The sequence below is a fragment of the Zalophus californianus genome, chromosome 6, assembly GCF_009762305.2.
Source record: "Zalophus californianus isolate mZalCal1 chromosome 6, mZalCal1.pri.v2, whole genome shotgun sequence".
In the NCBI taxonomy this organism is placed as follows: Eukaryota; Metazoa; Chordata; class Mammalia; order Carnivora; family Otariidae; genus Zalophus; species Zalophus californianus.
Genome location: NC_045600.1, coordinates 5,486,867 through 5,513,504, shown reverse-complemented (window position 1 = coordinate 5,513,504; position 26,638 = coordinate 5,486,867). Strand labels below are relative to the sequence as shown.

Here is a 26,638-nt window from a genome sequence, read left to right as displayed (position 1 = left end):
ACTGGAAGGATTATAGCCCTGCGAAGAGAGCAAGAGGCTCTGACCGGATAGGAGATGGGCTGGGCTCTGGGTTTCCTGCCATGTATTCAGGAGCCACTCCGACCCGCCCTGGACCAGCCCTTCCTCCTCGGGCCAGTCCCACGAGGCACACAGCACAGAAACTCCTTACCTGACGGGAAAAGGCCCCGGTCAACTCAGATGAGCAACCTGCAAACGGAAATCATCCTCTCTCTCTGCATCCCGCAGCCTCTATCCAGTCCGTTACCACAGCAGCCAAGGAAGAAACATGGACTCATGGCTCCTGCATCCAACACCTCCAAACCTGTCGATCAGCCTCCTCTGTGCTCACTGTCACCGTCACCTCTGACTCTATTCCTTCCCTCTTCACTTCTGCAGCTATTCACAGACGTGGCACTGCCATGAAGTTGGCTGAGAACAAAAATGTCCCATTTGGAACACGTTTGCCTCCGAGGAAAAACATGTAAGTGGGAACGAGGTCAGGAGGATGGAAGCCAGGAAGCAGTGTGCGTCCACAGCCACACTTTCAACTTTGTGCTACATGTGCAATTTTTCTGTAAGCCTAAAAGTTCATTCCAGAAGAAAACATTTAAAAAGGAAATCTCTAGGGGCGCCTGGGTGGCTCAGTCTGTAGTGTCCAACTCTTGATTTCGGCTCAGGTCGTGATCTCAGGGTCCTGGGATCAAACCCCATATCAGGCTCCACGCTCAGCAGGGAGTCGGCTTATTCCTTTCCCTCTGCTACCCCCTCCCTCGTGCTATCTCTAAAATAAATAAATAAAATCTTAAAAAAAAAAAAAAGAAAAGAAAATCTCTATATCCCCAGGGATCCGGGTGTGCTGCCACACACACACACACACGTATTAGTTGAAAAATGCAATAATCAAGAGGGCACACAGGTTAAAAACAGAAGACAGGGCAGTAAATCCAAGGTCAGGAGGAAGCGGTGGGTTGGCACACCCATGAAGGAAGACTCTTAGGCAGGTTTCCAGGTGGAGGGGAAAGACCAACAGCAGGAGAAGCTGACCACGGAGAACCCCACGCTGCCTGGGGGCCACAACCTGCGCACAAACTTGCAGGCGCCTGCCCACAGCCTCTGCCTCCAGAGGAGAAGTTACAGGAATACACATGCATGCTCTGCCTCACGGTGCTGCCCTCCGTGTGTAGATAGCACACACTATCTACACGGAGGTCTTACAAACAGCTCTGCACGGTGAGGCTCTGGGAGTCGGGGTCTTTAGAGTAAGCTAGTGCCCAGAGCCTCTTACTCTAACTGGATGCTCAGCCCTGAAGGCACTATGTAGGAGCAGATTCTATGTGTAGATGCGAGTTTTAGAAAACACAGGCTAAATCTATCTGGCAACTCCCATCTTGTGCTATTCTTGTGCGCCTCTGTCAGAGACAAGTTAGAACAGCGAGAAATGGGAGGAGCAACTGTTTGTATTTGGCCACAACTGCCATGGGATGCCAAGAACCAAGCGTGACATCTTCCTCTGCCTCTTGGTGGGCTCTGTTTTCAGCCAAGTTGTGAGTATGACTGCTCGAATCTTCTGCCACTACAGCTCTGACTAGGTAGGAGAAGTGGCCTGTTCAAGGAATAGAGCCAACTCAAGACTGCCTGACTCCATCCTGAAGCATAAGGCAGATAGAGTGGAAGCTTGCTCAACTGAAACTCACGGCAGTTGACACACAAGTGGTTTCTCCATCTCCATCCGTTCCACTCAACCTCTCAAACTGTCTGACCAACACAAAAGACGAAACCCAAGTAAGGTGGGACAAATCATGTAAACTACGAGATCAATGGAAAAACAGTAATTTTATACCTATGCCTCTATTCTATTAAACCTTACACAGTTGTATTTCCTTACATGAGCATCATGTTCAAGTTCAGCAACACAGGAAAACGTGCATGTCCCCAGACAGCTCTTAACCCCAGGAGAAGCTGACACCCCACATCGCAGTGCCTGGTCTGATAGATGGGAGTACAAATTAAACACAGTTCATTCACAGGATCTGTTCATTTGTTTTTTTTACTGGCAGGGGTGAGCAATATGTGGACTATCGGTCATCTGTGCTAAGTCAGGTCACATCTGATAGGATTTCTTCACCTTTACACAATTACATTGCTTCAGAGCTGGGTGTAAGCCAAGTCCTACTTTTCCAGTGATTCCTATCACAAAATTGGTCCCATATTTCCAGACAGAAGTCTCAACTTAGAGCTGAACTTTGGAACGTCCTGGTCTGCGAAGTGTACTCTTATAGGCTCAAAACTCTGCAGTGGTTTTAAATGCAAAGTTCTGCCCTCTACCATTAATCCTCTCTTCTGCGCTGGTCCCTGTTTCACAAAATGACAGAAATTTTACCACCACTTAGGGTTCTCAATCCACACAAGCCTTTTCCAGGATCTGGCTGAGCCACAGTTCCTAATTTAGCTTCTCGAGTCTGCGTGTTGACATTTCTCAACTGTTAAGCTGCAGTATAAGATTTCACCAGCAGGTGCTCTATCTTCATACAAGGTATGCTCTCCAAATTCCTTGAATCTGAGGCTCCTGGTTACATACTATCATCTGCTGAAGACCTAGAGAAAACCCCGTATGTAGAACATCTCAAAAACACAATGTAAATATAATATAAAAAACTGAAAAGATCATAAAGCCCAAACCCCTTCTCTATACATGAGAACCAGCAGAGGCCCAGAAAGACTTCTGAACAGAAAGTAATCTGAACTAACACCCGGCTGCTCTAAAAAAAACCCTTGACTAAGAAAACACTCTGGGAGAAAAGAGTGTGGGAAATTATTTTTCTAGTTTTTAGTCAACAACAACCAAAGAGACAGACAAACATGACAATACAAACCCAATGCAGGGAAGTCTACCTACAGGAATTCATAATGACTAGGAGGTAGTACTAATGCTACTTTTCTTTCAGAATAAACATTCTAGCACCTGAAGCAAGACAGAAGGCTGGTGTGACTATTTCCCTTTTCCTTACCCTTCTCCCAGGGTCTGGGCATCACCAGTGGGGGCACACGGAAACAAGTCGTGCTTGCACTCACACTGCTGGTGTGACACGAGATAGTGGCTAAGAGCTGTGGCTGGCAGACCTCAGAAGAAAAATAACGGGTTTCAGGTCCAGTGCCCAGCTGCAGGAAAATGACTTTAAATGGGAAGTTATCATTAAAAACCGCAAATCAGGTTCTGGAACTGGGACCCCCTCAAATGGTACGTAAGCATTTGTGATAGAGGACATGTGCACAGTTCTCGGGGAAGACAGGCCCCAGGACCCTGAAAAGGTTAAGAGCCACCATGCCCCACAAAACAAAACTGAGAGCAGGTCACGGCAATGAAGACGTTAAATACGAACTGAGGCAACCCCGCTCACTCTCTCTTCCCAAGCGGCGGCGCACTGATGGAGTGATCTACCAAAACGGAGCAAAAGCCAGACAGCTGATCCTGGAACAGCATGAGCAAGAGGGAGGGTTTGGTGCCAAGGTGAGAAAACCTGATCTACAAAATAATGGCAGCACAATGCTAACGTCTGTGTTTAAGCTGGATCGTTATCGAAGATTCCACGAGCAATGAGAACATTCTACAACCAGAAAAGCAGGTGGTCTCAAACTCTAATTTTTAAAAAGATAACTTTTGCCTGAGTCCGTTTTTCTTGGTCAGGAACGCTCGTGCAAAGCCCTTCTTCTCCCGGGCCTGGACCCTCCTTGCTGCCACCGCGGCTCCACCCCATCAGGCTGTCTATGGTCTTACTCCGGCCCGCACTTAAATTAAACCACTGCCTAGGAAATTTCCTACAAAATCCCATTAGGATGTATCTTCAGTTTGTAATCGTTCCCTTCTACTAATGTGGAGTGTCCCCATTCTTCTGAAAAAGCAGCACACCTGGACGGGCCACGATGTCGGGGTAACAGTGTTTACTACGGGCCAAGCCGGAACGGGGGCCCCCAGGCACACACAGGGGCAGGTACAGCCCCAGGAGAAGCCAGGCTGTTTTCCTACAATGCCAACCTGACTTGATAGTATGTCACTGAACATGGTTTTCAAACTAGAGCAAACATACACATTTGCACGAACTATTGATATTTTTAAACGAAGCCAACAACGACAAAAGCATGAGGCTCTGAAGCAGTTCTGAGCCTGTAATGGCCCACTCTGGGTGGAGAGCCTCATCTTGCAGGAATAAGCTTCATTGTCCTTGGCGGCGAGGGTGTTCAGTAGGGAAGGTTAAGACACACTAATGTAAGTCCCTGCAGGCACAGGGGGAGAAGCCACGTAAAACAATAAAAAACTCAAACTGAGTCACACGGCCTGAAGAACGAGCCACAGAACAGTAACACAAATTGAGAATTCCTACAGCAAACACTGCTGTCATCAAGGGCTGTACATACGTCAACTCATTTGGTCAGCTCCGCAGCCCTGGAATCGGGCACTATATTATCCCACTTTAGAGATAAGGAAACAGACGTACAGAGACACGCCCCAAACAGCGCAGCAATCAGGGTGCTGCAAGGATTCGGACCCTGGCAGGCCAGCTCCGGAGCCCACCGCCTCAATGACATTGCCCCCGTTGAGATGGCTTCACCCGAGATGTCCTCCGTGCTTCCCAGAAGAAACTGCACTCCTAATGGCCACAGGCACCGAGGCCTAGCACCTCGGTAGGTCCTCTGATGAACAGCCCAAGTTGGGCTGACAATAGTTACACTGGAAAATGGGGCATATGTTTTTATCCTACAGATAAGGAAACCAATCAGAGGGGTAAAGCACCTAGAGCTGACCCCCAAATAATGCAGGGGATGCGGTGCTGACCCCCACCCAGTCAAAAATCTACACGTAACTTTTGACTCCCCAAAATCTTAACTACCAATAGCCTACTGTTGACCAGAAGTCCTACGGATAACATAAACAGTTGATTTATGCATGTTATACATACTATACTCTGTATTCTCATAATAAAGAGGGAGAAAAGAAAATGTTATCAAGATAATCATAAGAGTAAATACATTTACAGCACTGCACTGTACTTATCGAAAATGACCATGTTATGAGTGGACCCATACCACTTAAACCCGTGTTAAGGATCAACTGTAATTTCAAATTATATTTAAATAGCAAGTGAGATATGGAATCTGGGTTTCAGCTCGGGTTCATCTCACTACGAAGCTTAAGTTCCTTCTGTTCAGTCAGGCCCTAGGAATCCAACCAGTCAGGAATGATGGTGATCTTTGGTATCATGTTGGTACCTGAGACACTTTGTTCTATATATAACCACAAAGCAAGATTTCTCAACCTTAGCACTACTGACATTTTGGGTTGGAAAATTCGTTTGGGGGCTGCCCTGAACATCGTAGGAAGTTTAGCAGCATCCCCAAGGCCAGGTATCAGGTACAGCAGCCCTGGAGCTAATTCTTGAGCAACTGAGAAAGGGGAGAACTGCCAAAACACAGAAAGGAGTAACCAGATGTAATTCAAATGTTCACAACCTTACAGAAGTTTTTATAGGACACTTCCACTCAGAACTGATTAAAATTAACATAATACACAGCACACTCTGAAAGACACGAAGAGTCTAAGCATTCTAAGTTAGTAAATTAACTGTCGCTATAATTCAGTAAAATACATGTCAACATATATATATATGAAGAACCCAGAAAGGGCCTTTCACTTTCTTGGAAAATTGATACACGAGCACCTGTTTGTATTAGATATATTTTATAGCTTCTAAAGTTGTATTGTATTATAATCTTTCCTTTTCAGAAAAGCTCAGAGACTTTCCTAACTCAGGAACAAGGGCTGCTTCTATTAACAAGGGAAGTCAGATATGTTCAAATCACACTTCAGGGATATTTCTGTATAAAAAAAGAGAGTGGACTAGAATCAGAATGCCTTTTACCTTAAAAAGCACAATGTTTAAACATGTGTAATAAAATGTGAGGTAGAACATTTATGCCATCGATTTCCCTTTCTTCTGCACTCTGTTAAACATGCATCTAAACAGTAACCAGTGCCACCTGGGTGGCTCAGTCATTAAACGTCTGCCTTCAACTAAGGTCATGATCCCAGGGTCCTGGGATCGAGGCCTGCATCAGGCTCCCTGCTCAGTGGAGAGTCTGCTTCTCCCTCTCCCACTCCCCCTGCTTGTGTTCCCTCTCTCGCTGTGTCTCTCTCTCTGTCAAATAAATAAATAAAAATCTTAAAAAAAAAAAAAAAAAAGAATTAACAGCAACCAGCCACTCACCTGTATGACTTTATAGAAGTAGGCGTACTGCCGAGCCGTGTTCTTGTATTGGCTGAAGACGTCATGGATAGCTTGTGTGGACTGAAGGTCCCGAACTTCATCCTCCTCAAAGTAGAGAGGAGTGTCATATTCGCTGGGGAGGGTCTGAATATAGGGCTGCCAGAAAGAGTTAGGGTCAGCTCGCTCACACAGCAGGTGAAAGGCCAGTGTGATATTTCCCATAGCTTGAAGAATCCGGTCTTGAGAATATAAGGGCCCTGAATCAACCCAGAAGTTAACAGCGTAAGTTCCAAAAAGCGACTTAAAAAGTATTCATTCAAAATATATATTTAAGTTACAGAAATAACTGGAAAGTTCTGTAATATTTAGAGTAACAAGCCCCTTTCTTCCGACACTCTTCTACTATGTCAGACTACAAGCACGCAAAACAATGTGAATTTGGGGGAACATTTCACTAGTTTGAGAAAACATCCAAATATGGTCCTTAGCGCCACAAAATAAAATTTCATACTTTTATCATTTGCACTTTGCCTTGAACAGTCAGAAATTATTCTCACCCAACACTGAATTTTTAGCAGATTCGACAGTCATTAGTAATTTTCGTGGAACCCATAAAAACAATTCTTCTGCCTAGGAGGAAAAAAATAAGAAAATCATATAATCATCAAAACATGTCACAATCTTCAGCCCCTTCATCTGTGGTCAGAAAGCCAATCACACAACACACATGAAATACTGTTTAAGGTTACAAGTTAGCACTTCATTTCTAACTATCAAATGTATTTTTATTTTTTTTAAAGATTTTATTTATTTGAGATAGAAACAGAAAGAGAGAGAGCACAAGTAGGGAAGAGGGGCAGAGAGAGAGGAAGAAGCAGACTCCCCGCTGAGCAGGGAGCCCGATGCAGGGCTCGATCCCAGGACCCTGGGATCACAACCCGAGCCGAAGGCAGATGCTTCACAACTGAGCCACCCAGGAGCCCGGAAATGTATTTTTAAATGTAAATATCTGTGGTATACTTAGATGAGTACAAGCAGGGTTTAAAATCCTACTTCCAATAGAAAAACTAACCATATACATTAAGAAAAAAAAAATGGGACTTTCAACTTTAATCTGAAGTAAACATAGCCATTTGGAGTGGAGCACAAAACTATTAATTCTTTGCTGCACTCAAGTTTTTAAGTTCGAAAAGCAAAACAAAACAAAATTTCTATCTCCAATAAAAACTTGAACCTGTCGATGTAAACTGCTCTTGCTGTTGTATTTTTTAAGCCAGAGGAACATTCCTTTCTCAACATGATTGTCTTTAAGGCACAACAGTTACCAGCAAAAGCACAAGTCCCTAGGACATATTTTGATTTACTGAGGTTTTTCCCAAAAACATTATCTCATTTTTTGCCAACATGAGAGGTTTCTTTTTGGCATGTGCTGTATATGTCCTACACTGCTTAAAACATGCGAAGACAAGTGCCTCGATTGTGGTGACGATATGGGTGTGTGTGCACGTCCAACCCATCACAATGTCAACATTGAATATGTGCAGTTTTTTTTTACCAATTATACCTCAATAAAGCTTAAAAAATGCACACGGTGAAGACAGACCACAGTTAAGATAACTGGGGCAGCATCCACATGAATGATGGTTCTCTGATACATGAGAAGAATGTGTGACATCCTGGTTACTCTTGCCTTCTGCCAATGTCTACCATTTGGATTCTGTTTATGTGTGTCTCTTCTCCTACTATATATAGATTATAAACATCATGAAGGAAGAAACCTCAGTTTTTTTGGAAGGCTGGTATAATATTGAGCAAGGTACTATTCATACACTAGACACTTAATAGCTATCTAATAAACTGGCATATGGTTTATCAACTTATCAATGAAAGGTTAACTAAACTTGACCAAAAATGTTGCCTGAGGTTTGAGGGGACCCGAATAAATAACACTCATTTCCTCCATCCAAGTTCTGAACCCACTGCGAGAGACACAAGACTACAACAGATGGTCACCCAAAATATCACCTACTGAATCCCAGAATTAGACCAACTCCCCCACCTAGTTACAGGCAGAACTGGAGCCCCACGGGCCTCCCCACGTGTGGCCTGCCCTGTAAAGCACACAGCGGAGAGAGCGCAATGGATGCATATGGGCAACCAGCTCCCACCAAGAAACAGGCCAAGACTGGTTCCTTCTTCCCAAATCTTCAAACAGATTAGGTTACGCCTCCTCTTTCAGAAAGGCACGAGTGAGGGGCAGAGAGAGGCTGGGAATGTCAGGGTACTGCTGCTCCCTTCATCTGGAAGGAAGGACCCAGAGCAGAGGAAAAGCATTTGTCCCTTACCAGGTGTATACTGCTCTTCTTCTTTCCCTTTCAGCTCTGGTGGTACAGTGTCAGTAGGTGGCACTGCCAACCACTCAGATCCCCCTCCAGAAAACAAGTAAGCACCCTGGACACTGCCCACCCTCCACTCCAACCCACCCCCCTGCACACCCACTCTGTCACAGGTCCTGCGTGCCCCCCCCAACCGCCTGAGCCTGGACACTGCCCACCCTCCACTCCAACCCACCCCCCTGCACACCCACTCTGTCACAGGTCCTGCGTGCCCCCCCCCCAACCGCCTGAGCCTGGACACTGCCCACCCTCCACTCCAACCCACCCCCCTGCACACCCACTCTGTCACAGGTCCTGCGTGCCCCCCCCAACCGCCTGAGCCTGGACACTGCCCACCCTCCACTCCAACCCACCCCCCTGCACACCCACTCTGTCACAGGTCCTGCGTGCCCCCCCCAACCGCCTGAGCCTGGACACTGCCCACCCTCCACTCCAACCCACCCCCCTGCACACCTACTCTGTCACAGGTCCTGCGTGCCCCCCCCAACAGCCTGAGCCTGGACACTGCCCACCCTCCACTCCAACCCACCCCCCTGCACACCCACTCTGTCACAGGTCCTGCGTGCCCCCCCCCCAACCGCCTGAGCCTGGACACTGCCCACCCTCCACTCCAACCCACCCCCCTGCACACCCACTCTGTCACAGGTCCTGCGTGCCCCCCCCCAACCACCTGAGCCTGGACACTGCCCACCCTCCACTTCAACCCACCCCCCTGCACACCCACTCTATCACAGGTCCTGCGTGCCCCCCCCCCCAACCGCCTGAGCCTACATCCTTCTCCTGAAGTCTTAGAATCCTGTGAGGCATGTTCTGTGGTCTCCTAACAGAGGCTCTGAAGCATGAACTGACTTGCCCCAGGTCACTGGTTAGCAGCATGGCTCCCAGAGAAGATAGACCGGAAGGGGCTGCCTAGAACACTGGTAAGGCTCTTCCAGGCCCCTGGTCAGCCCGGAGACCCTGCAGCAGGAAGCAGAGTGCTGACGGTGTGGTGCACTGCCTGCTTGCCCCTGAGTCAGAATCAGCCCAGACACCTGTCTCCCCATCCTGTGCCCGCCCTGTGGCACAATCCAAGCACACCGAGGGCTCCCGGAACAAGGGATCAAAACTCACCTTGATGTCTCTTGTGGCTCTCAAACCAAAGCCCTCTTCTTTGAAGTTGACCATTTCAAAACCCTCAACAGAGGCTCCATTTTCAGAGGCCCACTTCATTAGGTCAGGGAAGTAATCTTCTCTTTTTCCATCAAAAGTAACAGACAGACCTGTTTCAATCCATGTGTCAGAAAACAAGAGCTATATTTAGGACCCATACCATTCTTTCTGCTCTCAGAAACTAAAAAACACACACTGGAAATAGTGATAACGCTCCAATCTTGAAATCAAAACTCATCACCAGGTAACGAGACTTACGGGGGTGACCATTTTGTAATGTATGCAGTATCGACTCCCTGTGTTGTACACCTGAAACTAATACAATACTGTATGGCAGTTAGGCTTTAATCTTAAAAAAAAATCTTACAAAGAAAAGCTTAAAAAATAAACTGGTTTAAAAATTGTTTAAATAAATTGGAAAGGACTGAAATCATACAATGTTCTCTGATTACAACATAATCAAATTAGAATCAACGAAAAAAATCTTAAAATTCCCAAATATTTGGAATTAAGCAGAACACTTCTAAATAACCCATGGACAAAAGGAGAAATCACAAGGAAAGAAAAACAAAACAACAAAAAAACAAATCACAGAACAGTCACAGTACATATCCTAACTAGTGGCAGGAAAAGCGAAGTACAATCCTAAACCCTCGTCAGCTGCAGAGAAGAGTCTGCTGAGCCCAGGACATAGAGCTACTGACTACTGGGTTCTGTGAGGCGACTCAGTAGAAAGGGGAGGGCTTCACCACCTCACACATAACAGCAGCCACCCCCCCCCCCCACATTAAGTCCAGCATGCTGTGTCTCATAGGCAGCTTTGCTTCAGCAGAATTCCCAGAACATAGAAATCTGTAGCTGACATGCACACAGGAAGTGTGTATAAGGATGAGCACTACAGGCTTGATTCTAAGAGCACAAAACTGGACAGCTCTGCAACTGAATTCTGTTGAACAGTTTGAATGAGTTGGATCATATGTATCTACAAAGAAAACAAAATAGAACACCGTGTTTCTAAAACTTCAAGTGTTCTGGGGCGCCTGGGTGGCTCAGTTGGTTAAGCGTCTGACTCTTGGTTTCAGCTCAGGTCATGATCTCGGGGTCCTGAGATGGAGCCTCATTTCGGGCTCTGAGTTCAGCAGGAAGTCTGCTGGAGATGCTCTCCCTCTGCCCCTCCCCTCTCTCACATGCGCGCACATGCTCTCTCTCTCAAGTAATAAATAAATCTTTAAAAATTCAAGTGCTCTGATAGCATTTATGCAAAATTTTAAAATACCACTTGCTTATGGGGTTATACAAGAGGTAGAAAAATATTCTCGGTCAAGACAAACTCCCAAGGGGGCCAAAAAGGGACTGAGATAGAAGCGTGGGGCTTCAGCTACATCTGCAACATGTATTTCTTAAAAACAAATAATGAAAACACAACAAAGGATGGAGGGAGGGACAGGGATCAGACCAGCAGGTGGGAAGGAGGGAGAACTTGACCGGTGGGACTGATTCAGTTTGGGTAGGAGATTCTTAGGCGTTCTGTTATTTGAAAAGCCACAGAGGAAAAACCAAGATTTATTTGACAAATAAAAGGAGAGGAACAGGAACTTCACAAACGTGAGGAGCAGGGTGTGGAGCCCAGCCCAGGTGCCCGCGGCCACGCCAACACGACACCATCAGCAGTCACCTGGATCTCTGCAGCGGGACAGCCCGGCACAGGGCTGTGCCACACTGCATACGCAGCAAGCTGATTTTGTTAGGGACATTCTGAGACAGAAGTCACTCTTTGCTGAGAATTCAGGAATGCTCTAACCTTAGTGTGAGTTGTAGTTAGCCATCTCTGCTAACAACAAACGCTCAGGACATACAAAAACTGTCCCGCTATAGATCTGGTGAGCCAGGATTGGCACGTCTACCATTTAGAGCAAAGAACCACATTATAAAGGAACCCGTCACCATCTGGGGTTCGAGACCATCTAAGCTAAAGACTGCATGTTTGTAGAAGTACACGGGAGCGCAATAAAACCTCAGAGAGCAAATAAAAAACCAAACCCTCTTCTGACTTTCATGGCAGTAAATAAAAATGGAGTCTAAGAAGGTTCTTCTCACCCTTTTAAACGCAGGCTCCTTATTATGTTTTCTCCTTCCACCTTCCATGTGGCCCTGCATACCAATCTTTATTTTTTGTGCTTTACAGAACAAAAACAATAGGTATATTGAATAGGCTTTTCCAAGCTGACACTTGGCCCCGTCGCTGGCCTGGCTGAGAATCATTAAGACGCCTACTGAATACACCCTGTAAAAACAGAGCTTCAGAAATAGAACTACATCTCTTATTTAACCAAGAGGAGTTTGAGTTCATCATAAATCTTGTGAAGACATTAATCTATTAGTGTATATCTGTGTGTTGACCACTCATGGCATTATGTACTGACCTCAAACCCTCAAGGAAACACAATGTGGAAAAACAGATCTAAATATATATTTTGTAAAAAATAAATAAATAAAAGTTGTGTCATTTTATTTATTTTTAAAGATTTAATTTATTTGAGAGAGAGAAAGAGTGGTGGGGAAGGACAGAAGGAGAGAGAGAAGCAGACTCCCTGCTGAGCAGGAAGCCCAAGATGGGGCTCGATCCCAGGACCCCAAGATCATGACCTGAGCTGAAGGCAGATGCTTAACCGACTGAGCCACCCAGGTGCCCCAAAAGTTGTGTCATTTTAGTCCCTAGATACACACACTTTTCCCCTATTCTTACCCCTTCCAAAGCAGGTAGCAGCACCTCAGAAATGGGACAGATCCTGGGAGAGCTTCCCAGTACAGCTCTCCCAAATTCCAAGCCCCTTCCACTGTGACTTTCCACAGGCAGGAATGACACCGAGACTTTCACATAACCTCAAAACATTTCTGACTTGTGCCAAGTCTCTAAATGATTTTATTAAAATAAGATTATTCTAGAAAATGTACCTTTTTGTTTTTTTCGTATTTTCTCGACTAGAGACCGGATCTGCACATACTCTTCCCATTCCTTTCCTGGGCCAGGTGCAGGACTACTGCATTCTGTAACACAAAAGCCATGGCACTCAACTACTGCTTGCTTTCAACTCAACCAGCTAGTCTTCAGCACAAAGAGGACTGGGGTTTTGTTACCGCTCCTGGTTTACTTTTAAGGGACAAAGATACCACAGCCATGCTGATAAACGTGGGAAGTACTAACCAGGTATACTTTTCAAAGCATATAAACCCTCCGAACCCAACCACATGCCACTTTACTAAACGGGGACCCCCGTACCTAAGTGTGAGCACTGAGCTTGCAACTCTCTTACACTTGCCGTTCAGAAATTCTCCTCAGAATATACTTGAACATGGGAAAATCTAAAAAGCTAGGCTAAAAATGCAAAACATTTCCCTGAAAACTCTTCTAGATGGATTTAAAAAAAAGGTCATCTTAAAAGTCAACATTTCTTTCTAGTTAAATCCTAGAACAATGGCTCTCTAAAGGAACCAGTTAAGTTGGACATAAGGAAAATTACTCAACAAACATTGCACATCCATGTGTAAGGCTCTATATTAAGCACTCTGGGGGAGTCAAAAAATGAGATGGCACAGTCACTGCTCAAAAGGAAGCTGAGACTCTGCTGTAGGGCCAGAAGCAAAGACCAGCACTCGAGACTGGTGCTGGTGGTTCTGGAAGGCTGTGCCCTGGGCACCCGGCCTATCAGCAAGCTCTTTCCTTTTTCAACAACTGTATGAGTTTAAAGAGAGAGCCTTCTTCCCACGGCCATCTTTGTTCTCTGAGGAAAAGAGTGTATGTGGTAAACAATTAACACTAACAAGTCATAACGCATGGGCTGACTCATAACTATTAAGGTTAACCAGTCATCCTTCCATCAACAAGTCCTGACTGAGGCCCTGGAATATAAGAAGACAGAGCCTGTCCTCAAGCTGCCCGCAGTCCAGTGCAGGAGAGAGGTGGTAAGCAGTCAGTACCTCAGTGCTCTATGGGGGGCCCACACTGCTCTGTGGGCCACAGGGGTCATAGGAGTCCACAGGAGCACTTGGGGAAGGACCTGACCCCGACTCGGTTGCTGCCTGCTTCTGGCGGGAAGAGAAAGCTAAATTTTTACGTGGGGTTTAGCCTGTCACATAATCTGAACAGAAGGGGCAAAGAAAACGAGACAATGGAGTGAGTTAGTACAGTGACCACAGCTAAGTTTGAAAACTACATAGCACCCATTTAAATTCACCATTAAGAAAAGAACTTACCAATTTACACTAATGTATTAAAGCAAGTACCGGCACTTAACAGATATTTAACTTCCTTGAGCCAAGAAATTGGAAAACTATTACTGAATCACTAAAACGAAAGGGGAGCCACTCTAACAAGGGGGCAGAGTTCCAAAGGTCTGCTCTGAGAGGCCTGCCGTGCTCACCTTGGGCCTGAGGGCCACGGCGCACCTTTATGCGCCACAGCTGGCGCGGCCCTCCCCCTCCCCAGGCAGGCTGTACGTACGGCTGTGGACACCAGGACTCGGCGGGGTGGCATGATCTGCCCGAGGTAGTCGAGTAGGTCCCTGCCCACTGGAGCCCAGGGAAGCCCATGTTCTGGGCAGTTCGCTGTTTCATCCAGCCCTCGTTCATCACTACCCACGACCAATATCCCCAGCTTTATGGAACGGGGAGACGGCGGGTCAGAGAAGTTCTGACATGTGCCCAGGTCATGTGGCTAACGAGTTGGGATTTGTCTCACTTCCTGCCTCCCCGGGCCAGAGGCTGTTCTGCGTAGCCCAAGGACGCGAAGGTGTGAAGGCACAAAGCCCCACGGGAGGGCGGGAAGCCCAGGGCGGAACTTACTCTGCAACAGCTCACTAGTCAAGTTCAAGGTTTCCTTCGGTGACACACTTGCTGTAGCACCAGTGCCTGATTTTTGCGTTTTCACTCGACTCTTCTTACCCATTTTCCAACTACAGAGAAGAGAAAAGACAAAAAGTGTTACATTTCCAAAGAATCAAATCAAGTAATAAAATGTGGCACAGCAGTGGCTTAGCCTCAAGATGCTAGCATCTTACCTCATGAGTGCCATATTCTGAAGTTTCCTTCCAGAAAAAGAAATGTGTACCAAATATTAGTATTTGGAGGCTCTCTAAAGAAAAAAAAAATTGCTTTGTAGTCTCTGGAAGAAAAGTTCATTCCTTTTCACCCACAAAAACTACAGGAGAGGCAAATTTTACTCTGGAATGTTGTCAAGTTACACAGATTTTTACTGTGTATGCTCAAATGCTTACTCCATGACACTACACAGATAAAGATGCATATGCACACGTGTATCACAAACTGCTATATGGGCACAAAAACCTCCATCTCCTCTCCCCACTTTGCTTTGGAAGAATCATTTCCCGTTAAGAGCAACTGCACCACAAGCGGCAAACTAGGCTCTCAGGACAAATGCTGAAGACATGTGGGAGCTCAAAGACGCCTCAGAGAGCTACTCTAACTCTGTGGGTTTGTTTCACTGGAAAACTCAAGGTGCCTTGCCCAGGGTCTCACGGGAAGGTGATGGCAGATCCTACACTGGAACAAGGTCTCCCAGCATCCCCCAACGCGGCACCTTGACCACCCACGAGCCTTGGGTGAGAAGTGACCACAATATTGTATAAGCAGATGAGGCATACATACGCGGGACATAAATACACCAACAGCACGCCGGGCACAGGCTCTGTGAGACGACTCATCTGAAAACGCTTCAGCACAATGATTTCAAGACGCGCCTTGAGGAAAGTAAGGGATCAGGATGTGTGAAGAAAGGGTAGGGAGATTCACAGGCCAGGAAAGGAATGGGGGAGGCACGAGGGTGCCCCAGGGGGAGCCCCCCAGGAGGAAAGGGGCCTGGCTCAAGAGGTCGAGAGGTGGCCAGGGAGCAGTGGGGCCTGAGAGTCCGCCCCCTGCAGGAGGACTGCAAAGGCTGCCTGAGGCGTCTGGCCCGCGTTCCTCTACCAGAGAGAAGCGCCTTAGGACGACAGCCCAGCAAAGATGGACAGTACCCAGCCAAGTAGCTACTGCAGCAACCCACACGCTGATTAATAACCAACACCACGATGCCTCTTACAAGTTACACGTCACCTCAAAGGGGAACCAGAAGGGATGGGATAAAAGCTTTGAAAGACATACTCTCCCATTATATAGATGATCCCTGACTGCATCGGAAGTAAGGGCATGGGCCCGTGTGCTAACATAATAGAAAACCGCCTACCTCAAAGGGCCAGGATATGTTTCTTCTGTCTCTAAGGTGTGAAATACAACATGTAACTTCATGTATCTAACAAGCCTTCTAAAACAGTGTGCGATACACAGTGCACATCATCCCAGAATCAAAGGAAACAGGTAAGAAGTATCTGCAACATAAAAAAATAAAAAAATAAAAATAAAATAAAATAAAAAGAAGTATCTGCAACAACCTTTGCAGCACGGAATTAGCTGCTCTGAGATCAGAAGCAGAAAAAAAATAAATAAATGGGGGTGGGGGTAGAAGGAGGAAGAGCTTAAGCGGCTTTTTCTGAAGTGAAGGACTAGCCTCTTAAAAGAGAATAACGCTCCGCACGTGCACTTGCTCATGGCCAAGAGTGAAGGCACGGCCTGATCGGAGCACCAGCTGCTCTTCTCCGCATCTCGGGCTCTCTGCGGAGAACCACTGAACCTGACCCCAAGATGACCAAAACTACCCACAAGTCTAGAAAGAAAGACTTTTTTTAGGGGGGGGTGACTTTTTTTTTCTTTAATTCTTTTCTTTCTTTCTTTCTTTGGAAGGGTAGCTGACATACAATATTGTATTAGTTTCAGGTGTGCAACACAGTGATTCAACATTTGTACATGCTACAAAGTGATCCCAAGTCTACCTGCCATCTGTCACCATGCCAAGTTGTTATAGTATTATTAACTATAGTCCCTAGGCTGTATGTTACATCTCTGTGACTTATTTTATAATTGGAAGTTTGTACCTTTTAATCCCCTTCCTCTATTTTACCCATCCCCAGATCCCCCCTTGGAAAGGACTTTACACTTCCAAATACAGCTCTGCAGGAAGAACCACAGAAACTGGCCACTGTTGGTGATGGGCTTGCTTGGCCTCTCCCTTCAGCCCTGTCTGCAAGTCTTTTGCATGTCAGGCTCCAAACAACTTGAAAACATCACTTTGATGAGGCACTCCAGGACCCTCGCCTTCTCCTAGCAGGCCTGGGGAAAGTGAGCCCGAGACAGCCATGTTCTCCTACACCAGCCCCCACAGCGTGAGGACCCACTACCAAACAGGCTTCTTCACTCTGTCCGCAGACCCCTACCTCCCCCCAGGTCTTCCTGCAGGGATTACCAGATCGCCATCACTCCCAGCATGTAGATACCTGTCTTGAGATAATGATCATCAATTAAAACAGCACCAGTGACCCTGTATGCATGCAGTGCTTATGCTCTGCCAGGTGCTGGGCTAAGATAATCTCCTCATTTGATCTTCCTAGACCCTCTATCAGTAGATCATAGCTTCATCTTTTTTTTTAAGATTTATTTATTCGAGAGAGCGCGCGCATGCACGCGCGAATGAGTAGGGGGAGGGGCAGAAGGAGAGAATCCCCAAGCAGACTCTACCCTGAGTGCAGAGCCTGATGTGGGGTTTGGTCCCACGACCCTAAGGTAATGACCTGAGTCAAAACAAGAGTCGGATGCTCAACCGACTGAGCCGCCCAGGCGCCTCAGATCATACCCTCATCTTTTAGATGGCATTCTCAGAAAGGTGAAGTCCTTCAGCTTTGTCCAAGGTCACACATCAGGTAAGAAATGAAGCTAGAACTGGAACTCAGATCTGTGTGACTCTCAAGTTTGGCCACTGCCCTACTGCCTCTGTTTAAACGCAGAGCAAAAGCACAGGGCACTGCAGGGGGCAGGAGGGCTAGAAGGTCTTCCAGACGTGACACCCAACAACACCCTACCAAGGGCCCACACCCCTGGATGTGGCCAACTGCCCGCTATCTGCTCCTGCCCGCCTCCTGAATTCATCTCTTGTTTACACTGTAACACTAGCCTCTTACAGGTCTCTGTGGCCAAGCCCATCGCTACCACTTAAATCTGCCCCACGCTGCCATCCCTGCCCTAGCACTTCGGGCTCCACCACCACCAATGGCGCCCAGTCCCTCATACAGGTGTCGTCTCGTGCCTCCGTGCCCTGTCCCTCCATCTGTCCCACCCCACCCCTTACCTGCAATACATGAGTCAGGTGTTCAGTACCCTGCTTCCTCTACAAGCCCTGCCGGTATCACCTCTTCCTGATCCCCCTAGCTGTAATATGCCCTCCTCTGTACCACTTCTTCTACCACTGGATCTCACTGCACTGCAAGACTTGCTCACACACTGGCTTTCCTCCCGGGTAACAGGCTCCTTGAGGCACCCTGTCCTATTTCTATTTGTGTCCCCAACTTCCAGCCCAGAACCCAGCACACAGCAGGCTCTCTGCATAGGGTGCTCATGAGCTCCCAGGGAAAAGCGCTGCCTCCTTTGGGCAGCTCTCTTAGGTCAAAATCTGTATTGCTGAAACTCCTACCCAAGCTTCAATCTCCTTGGAACATTAAGAAAATGTGTTAATTCCTGCCGCAGGTGAGAGGCCATTAAAGATTTGGTCACAATGATTTGAAAACACAACAGATTCCCTTGGCAGTAATACTCTGCCATTGAATACTTAAAACAACTGTTCTCAAGATGTCTTTTCCTTAAGCCAGAAAACTGCCGGCTTTTAGAAATGAGTAATAGGCATAGAAATACAATGCAGGCCAAATTTCCAAACACATCCGTCAATTAGCACTGGGGAGAGCAGGTACATGGAGCACAGCCTTCAAAGGCCGGGGGAGTGTTTATAGAGACATTGACTGAAGCCACACCCAGCTAGACCCTCACGTCCAGCTCCTTCTAACTTTCCGGCTTCTCTTTCCCCGCCTCCAATCTCCTTCCCACCACACGTGGACAGTTAGCCTTTATAAGTGGAGGTATAAAGTGCACTGCTTGCTAGGTGCTTGGGTAGCACTTCCAGTAAGGTACTAGCACTCACCGAGCCTCCCGGGCCCCTTCCCAGTCACAGCCATCCCCAGCAAGGGACCATCGCGTTGACTCCAGTACCATCACTTAGTTTGTTCTGTTCCTGAACTTCGTATCACAAACATGTAGGCTTCTTTTGCTCAGCACAAGGTCTCTGCACAGCTCACAGGGTGGTCCCACCTCCCCAGCACAGCCCTCGAGGTCCTTCACGCCCCATCCCACTTTACTCACCTGCCTTCACTCTACCCATCACCCCTTTACACGGCACACTCCAGGGATCTGCTCGCTCTCTCCCCACTTTCTGGAAAGAAGCTATCCTCCACTACCCCCTTTGTCTTCTCCTGACAAAATGTTTCACAAACGTAAAGATGCAGCCAAAAAACATCCCCAATGTCCTTGAGGAAATTCTAGGCTCCTCTATTCGTTTCATAGACTGAACCCATGAAAGTCAGTAAGAACAAGCCAAGTTCAAGGCGATTAATAGATGCTAAAGTCTTGGCTTACCTTGAGATTCAGTCTTTTGCAACTCTCTCTGGACTGCTTCCCTCCCACAGGGATATAGACCCTACTGGAGAGAAAGCAGCTTGCTTGGGAAAGGCAGTAAGAATCTTACACAGTGACGTTAACTCACTTCATCTTAATTAAGGTTGAGGGGGTTGTCTGTCCTTGTTCCCAGTGAACGTACCTCCCTAGGGTACAGAACCAAGGTCCAGGCCAGGTCTTAATCTGTCCTCCCAGAAACCAGGTTTGCACTGACCCCCTCCTGGAAAGCTCCCCAGCTGCCCTGGACTTGCTCTGCCTGGGAGTCCCCACCAAGCTCGGGCCCCTGTGCACTGAATCAGAGGTAGTCATGGGCTTGTCGCCCAGCCTTCAGTTTGAATGAACTCAGGATTCCAAAGGGTAGGGTTCTCTGTACCCAGTTCTATAGCCCAGCAGCCAATCTTCTGAGCTTGCACAACCATCGATGTCTGCGACATGCATTTACCTCGAGATTAGATATGGTTTGGCACCAATTCTTCTAGTTTCTGTAGGACATCCCTAGCTAAAGTATACCTAGAAGTATACACATTTACTTCTTTTCACCCCACTGACCATTGGGCCCTGTCACAGTCCACCAGCTCCCCACACACTGCCCTCCCTCCGCCCCTGGCCTGGCTGTCATTTGCTCACCCTCACTCTTTCCTCCATCACTGAGGCCTGTATGCCTTTACCCCAGGGTGAACACGTGTCTCCACATCTCGGCTAAGACCCCACCTCTCGCCTAAGGTCACCCTCCCTGCACTGCTGGAGCCCAGCTCCAGAGCCTCCAGAGGCTCACACACCACAGTCTATGTTACTGATGTGCCTATTTTGCCCGCTGTCTCACGGCAGAAAAAACCCAAAGTTTCCATTTCTAAATTACCTACAGGGTCCAGCACGGTGCCATGGACACAGGTGAAGGTCAAATACTTGTTGAAGGAATGAAAATCTCTAGATATCATATTTGGATACATCAGTGTTACTCATGGGTAAAGTTTATCTCCCATCACAACAATAAGATTTTGTGTCAGAGAACCACTGCCGTATATTCTCCCACCGGTGAATAAAACAGTAGTCAAAATGCAACATTTACTAAATATTTATCTACCTCTGCTAAAGAACTAAGATGACTCTTAAAAATAATGTTGTAAATTTTTATGTATACATGAAATACACAGAATTTACCCTTAAAATTAAAAGACAGTTTCTTTTGGGAGTCCATAGTTTATCATTAGAAAAGCTTTGGATATTTTCATAACAGAAAATCTCTGATAAATACAAATCCAAATTTTTTAAGTGTCTTTGGTGTCTTAGAAAGCAACAAAGCAGGAACCAGTCCACTTCCAACAGGAAAAAAAAAAAAAGAGTTATGGCCCAAACACAGCTTGAAACTCTGTGGGCCATCATGACCAGGGTGCTCCACACTGGCCAGATACACCCCCCGCCCCAGCCGGCACAGGCCAGCGCTGATGACAGCCATGTTGAGGGGCTTAAACATGGCTGTGACTTGGCCAAGAGCCCACAACCACCAAACCATGGACCCACAGCTTCAAACCTGAAATCCTGTAGCATTCCCAGCATATAGGCAGGCTCTGAATACAGATGCATGCACTCCATTAAACAAGCTCTCCTGCCAGTCTATGTGCCTAGGACTATGCCAGCCACTAGAGAACACAAAATGAAGGCAGGCCAGCCCTGCAGGCGTCAAGGATGATGAGGTGGGGAACCAAGACTCACAGCATGGGTAATTCCTCAAAGACCTAAGAGAAGTAGCTGAACAGAAAGGGGCAAGAGAAAAAGTACAATTAAAGAAGGATGACTAAACTTTAAGATGCAGTTAGCGTTAAAGGTGTTAGAATCCAGTCTGAGTGGTTTCCTAAATTCAACCCCCATCTGCCTTTTTTAGCTAATGAAGATTTCCTCCACATTATGGATTAGAAATAACTACCTACCCTTTTCATTTACGATTCAAGAATGTGTTTCACATAATGAATAATTTTCATTGTGATTTCAGCTGATCTGGGGCTAGATTCCACGTTTCAACAAATGAACAAACAGGTAGCCTGAGCATCCTTTATGCCCCCATTGGAAAAAAACTACTAGAAATTCATCAAGTTCCTACAGAGACCAAATATTTATTTTCAATATTTATTTCAAATACTTATACAAGTATAAAGATGTCTAAATTAAATATGTATACACACATGTACACACACACAGACACACACACATACATTCAAGTTAAATTCCAAATATTACCTAGAAGGTACAACACTAATTGAAAGTTTTTTTCCCAAAGTTCAGACTGAAATCAGGTATCATTTACAAATTCTTATGGAATTACCTGGAGACAAACCAAAGTACAGAGTAAAAAAAGAAAATACTTAAGACAAAAGAAACTAAGCAGAAAAGCAATACAGGACTGATAGACAAATGGACTCTACAAACAGTTATAGTTCAAAGGAAGGGCATCTATGAAAAGAAACAGGAAGCCAGGAGTTTCACACATGTCTACGTTTCTTCACCATCAAGATATTTTAAAAATCTACAGAATCCTCAAAATGTGGCTCTTGAAGACACTATAAACTATTTAGGAAGCCCACCAACAATCTCTCCCCTTAGTAGATAAAATACTTTAGAAAACCATAAAATAAATAAAACTGTAAAATATTCAATTATTTAAATTGCTGACCAATAGGAACTGGCATCTGTAATCACCAGCCACTTCTGACCAAGCAAGTGGTTATTTTATATATAATCTGTATGGTGGAATAAAAACTCAGGAGAAATAAGATAAAGCACATTTAGACAACTTGGCTAATGGGTGGGGGACAGTGAGGGAGGGAGCTACTTTAACCATTATTACCAAGTCTAGCTCACGTACACTGAACACACTGAGATAGGTTTCAGCTGGGTGGATTTTTTTTTTTTTTAATTCTAAATGAGAAGTACATAAATCTGTATTTTTCTTGAGTTGCTTTCAACTAAATACAAATAGAATAAACATTTTTGATTACACTTATTTGGCAATTTAACCAGAAAATTTTAGCTCCAACCCAGCATCTGTTTTTCAATGTATCCTGAATCTACCCTACTTTACAGCTGGATTGACTAAAGCAGAGAATTGTCCTATGGCTTCCTCCTCCCACCTCAGGAACCCAGCTGTAAATGTACTTGATGGGAGTATGAGAGCCTGCCTAATCTTTGTGCAGGAAGAAAAGAATCTCACTAAAATACCTGGCAGGCCATTAGGATCAGATCACTACACTCTGAATTAAATATACCGATTACAGGATGATGGCTTAGGAAAATTAAAGCACTCTCCAACCAAAAAGTATTTGCGCAGTGTCTTCTGTCCTACAGAAAGTGAGAAGGCATCCACAGACCAGTATTGCATGCGACCATGTTAACTGGAGCTAGCATGTGGGAAATATGCACTCTCTACACAGTAGCAGGGCCTACAGTGGGTTTAAGCCATACGAACTTTACCAGTTTAAATAGATAACCAGCATCCATCATTCCAATGCCTATCAAAAGAGGTGCTGATGTGCCACAACTCAAAGGTACCAAGAAGTGAAGGCAAGCAGGCAGGCAAGAAGGTGGAATTAATTTCAAGTCAGTAGCTATTTAAGTAGGGGGATGCATAAAGGCCTGTAAGTTACATGTAAGTAAATTTCAATCTCTATACAGAACAATTTGGGCTGTCATATAAATAGATGGACAGACACGGATAGATAGATATACACAAATTTGAGATTTAAAAAAATACAGATGTTTCTTGCTTTCTATAGTGTTTTTTGCTAATTTTCCACTAATTTACATGGTAATTTTAGAAACGCTTAAGCCATTTCTGATTGACTTTTCAATACACAAGAGTTTCAGTTTTAAACTGCTGTTCAATTAAATTGTAAATACACTTAAAATGAGGCTCCTATTTAAAGGAAGTTGGGGGGGAAAACCTCTCATAAAGCAAAGAATCATTTGGTATCATGAATAATCATTTCCTATTATCTCTTTCTAAAATAAAATAGAAAAATGTTAAGAAACAGCTGTAATCTGTCAAGAAATTACCTTCAAACCACCCACATTCCTCCCATAAGGACTCGAGATTCGAGAACTGTGGAATACCAGGTTTGGAAGAGACTTTTGAGGTTATCTGTGTTAACGCTCCACCTCGCACATGTTTAAAATAACAACACCTAAGGTCATGAAGCAATGACAGGTGTCAGAGTGCCTTGCCGTCCACTGGCAAACTCAGGTCTGAAAACCCCTGGGAGAGGCAGGGTGCAGCATGTCATGGCCAAGAAGAAATGCGCCCCCTGTGGCCTGCTGCTGCTGAGTGGTTCTGGGGGTGCTCCTCTGCTTCCCTACACAGGGCGCTGCTGTCAGCTGCCACTTGTCCCCCTCCATGTCATGAGCTGCTCCAGCACATGGTCTGAAAGTTCACCATCCTCTCTGACACCTCCCAATTCCGCCTTTCAAAAGAAACAACTCCTTCAAATTTCCGAAGACGCTTTCTGTCCCCTCAACAAAGTCTTCTCTTCTCCAGACTTAGCATATCCCTTCTCAAAAGTGGACAAAACCACCTTGGTGAACAGTTTTTTCCCAAGGCAACAAAACCCTTTGGATGAGCTCTGAGAGGGACACAGCTCTGTGGGAATCGCCTCCCCTGGAGCTCAGATCAAGGGGATCTTACTAATATGCTGGAGACTGCCCTAGCTTTCCTCCGAGTCAGGCAAACAAAGGAGCGCATTCAATCGTTCAGTGCACATTTCTTGAGTATCTGATCTGAAATGCACAGATGAGTGACACATGCGCACTCCCATAGCCTTTAGGGTAAGATGGTAATCAACTAAAACCTGTTTCATAAACTGATCAGCAAGACAGATGTGCTATATATCAAACGAGTGTCTGAACCTAAATGCAATTTTTCATGCTATCACACTGTTTCCAGATTACTGAAACCATCATCCCTGCCACACAGTGTCCTATAGCAGGTCCCCAACTTGATCATCTTCATCATAACTGCATCAATCCGGCACTTACTCTATCAGGAACCGAGGTAAGCATTTTACACAATAGATATAGATATTACCCCCACCTTGCAGATGAGAAAGCTGAAGTTCAGAGAGGTTAATAAATTCTGTGCAAGATGAAGGCTCAATTGGTGGCAGAGCCTCACCAACACACCTTGATGGCAAACTTTATTGATACTCAATAGTGTTTCATGGATTCACCTCAAAAGCAACCCACTTGTGAAGGCTTGGAAGGCTGGCTATCACCTCTGAAGTTCAAAATAACAATATTCCCTTACAGTAGTAAAACATGTTATGTAAAGGTTTTACCTCTTTGGCCTTTTAAAGTATAGAGCCATCTTGCTGGCTTTGTCCAAATAAACAGGAGTGGCCTCAGCTTAAATGTGAAACATGAGCAAAACTTCCAAATAAACTTCTGCCCAATCTCACATAGCCCATATTGAGATTTGCAATGCTACACTCTTGTCGTGGATCAAGAAACTGCAATAACTACTCAGGTGACGATAACATGTAGCAATGCTAAGTCATTACAATCAACAAATGGAAAACTTTGTTAATCATTAGTAAATATGGCAGAAGCAACTTCAGTGGTTATTTTTCAATACTAATCCTTACTTTCTTTTAACTGTACTCACTGGAAAAGTATTGATATTGAAGAGTCATGCCTATTTCCTGAGACTGAAACCTTTAAACCACTTAGTCATATAATTTTTTAGACCTTGCTATGTGCTAATGAAATATATCCTAGGGCGCCTGGGTGGCTCAGTTGGTTGAGCGACTGCCTTCGGCTCAGGTCATGATCCTGGAGTCCCGGGATCGAGTCCCACATCGGGCTCCCTGCTCAGCAGGGAGTCTGCTTCTCCCTCTGCCCCTCCCCCCTCATGTGCGTGCTCTCTCTCTCTCTCATTCTCTCTCGCAAATAAATAAATAAAAAATTAAAAAAAAAAGAAATATATCCTAAAAAAAACTGAAAAGTGAAATTCAGGATTATAGATACGTAATAAGCCTAAAACACTGCACATTTATTAAGAGTTCCATGTAGACACCTGATTATCTACATCCTCTGGACAATTCCTTAGTCCCTTCTGAAAAAGAGTGAAAACATTTCTTCTGCTCTGTCCCTTTTCCCTACCCACCCTCCACATCCCCATCACTGAAGCCAGACAAGTAACAGGTTAGGATCTTACTTGGCTTGGTAATCAGTTATCACTCAGATCCCTTTCAAAATCTTAACTTCAGGGTTGGACCTGTCTTCCACTTGGGTTTATCCTGATTGTTAATTAACTTCTACTTAGAAAGTACTAGAATAAGAAATAATTTCAAAGTCTTAACTTTGGTACTTGAATTTTATAATCATCTGGAATTTTTCTTCCATTCAAATTTATTTCAGTTGCAAATTGGCAATACTTGTGTTTATACCTCTTGTTTCAGAGCTGTTTATTTCTAAAAACTAGAGGAAACCCCCAAATGGAAATAGAGTCGACACAGCTAATCTCTGGCTTGAGTTACTGGATAAATTTAACAACAAAAGTAGGACTTCTAATCTTGCCAATTCTGCTAACTAAGCTTTCTTTACATAACACTATTAAGCAACTTTAGAAAAAAAAAAAGCTCAACTCCTTTCTAGTACAAACATTATATATATTAATATTTTGTGAAAATTTCAATTTTACTTTAATAAGCATTATGCAAATTAATTCTATTTCCAGATCAAAATATTTAACATCTCCAATTTTAGGACTAGGAAAACAAGATGATGTCAGGAAATCCAATGTACAGAAGTCAATTTTGCCAAGTAAGGTACACCTGTGACTGCAACAAAAATGAAACCTAGAAAAATGTAAAAGCAAGGAACCCTTAGTTTATTACTTTTAACTGGTTAAGCAGAACTCGGAATGAACCGATGTCCAAAATAAACACATCTACGACTGTAGCAAAAGAAAAAGGATGCAGAGCAAATCAAAATAGTCTTCAATGGTAAAATAATGGGCCCAAATATAATGTTAGCTAACTGAGAAAACAACAGGCCACAAGCAACTTCCCAAGTGACATAAGAATAAAGATATGTTCACTGTCTTGTTAAAAATGTTTAATGCCATAGTAATAAATGACTTCTGCTCCTCTAACAGGAGAACAAAATCATGGCTCCATTCCCAGGACTTAGGTACAAGGAGAAGAGACACACTTGAAACTCTTCATCCCCACCCCCAACAGAAGC

At 45.1% G+C, this 26,638-nt stretch overlaps 1 protein-coding gene across 5 annotated transcripts in view; it reads right to left on the bottom strand.

The window, feature by feature from the left end:
- SETD3 (SET domain containing 3, actin histidine methyltransferase) overlaps positions 1 to 26,638 on the bottom strand; it is a 78,251-nt gene that overhangs the window by 48,977 nt on the left and 2,636 nt on the right. For 2 of the 5 annotated variants that reach the window (XM_027569825.2, XM_027569828.2), the window contains exons 2-7: positions 14,863 to 14,889; positions 14,648 to 14,757; positions 12,761 to 12,853; positions 9,767 to 9,915; positions 6,818 to 6,890; positions 6,261 to 6,517 (exon numbers count right to left, since the gene is read on the bottom strand). In XM_027569825.2, coding sequence (XP_027425626.1) covers positions 6,261 to 6,517; positions 6,818 to 6,890; positions 9,767 to 9,915; positions 12,761 to 12,853; positions 14,648 to 14,757; positions 14,863 to 14,876 — 696 coding nt within the window. In that variant the 5' untranslated portion in view covers positions 14,877 to 14,889. Of the gene's footprint in view, positions 1 to 6,260; positions 6,518 to 6,817; positions 6,891 to 9,766; positions 9,916 to 12,760; positions 12,854 to 14,647; positions 14,758 to 14,862; positions 14,937 to 15,469; positions 15,562 to 16,043; positions 16,184 to 26,638 lie in introns of those variants that run through there. The other 3 variants (XM_027569830.1, XM_027569829.1, XM_027569826.2) reach the window with 3 other exon arrangements.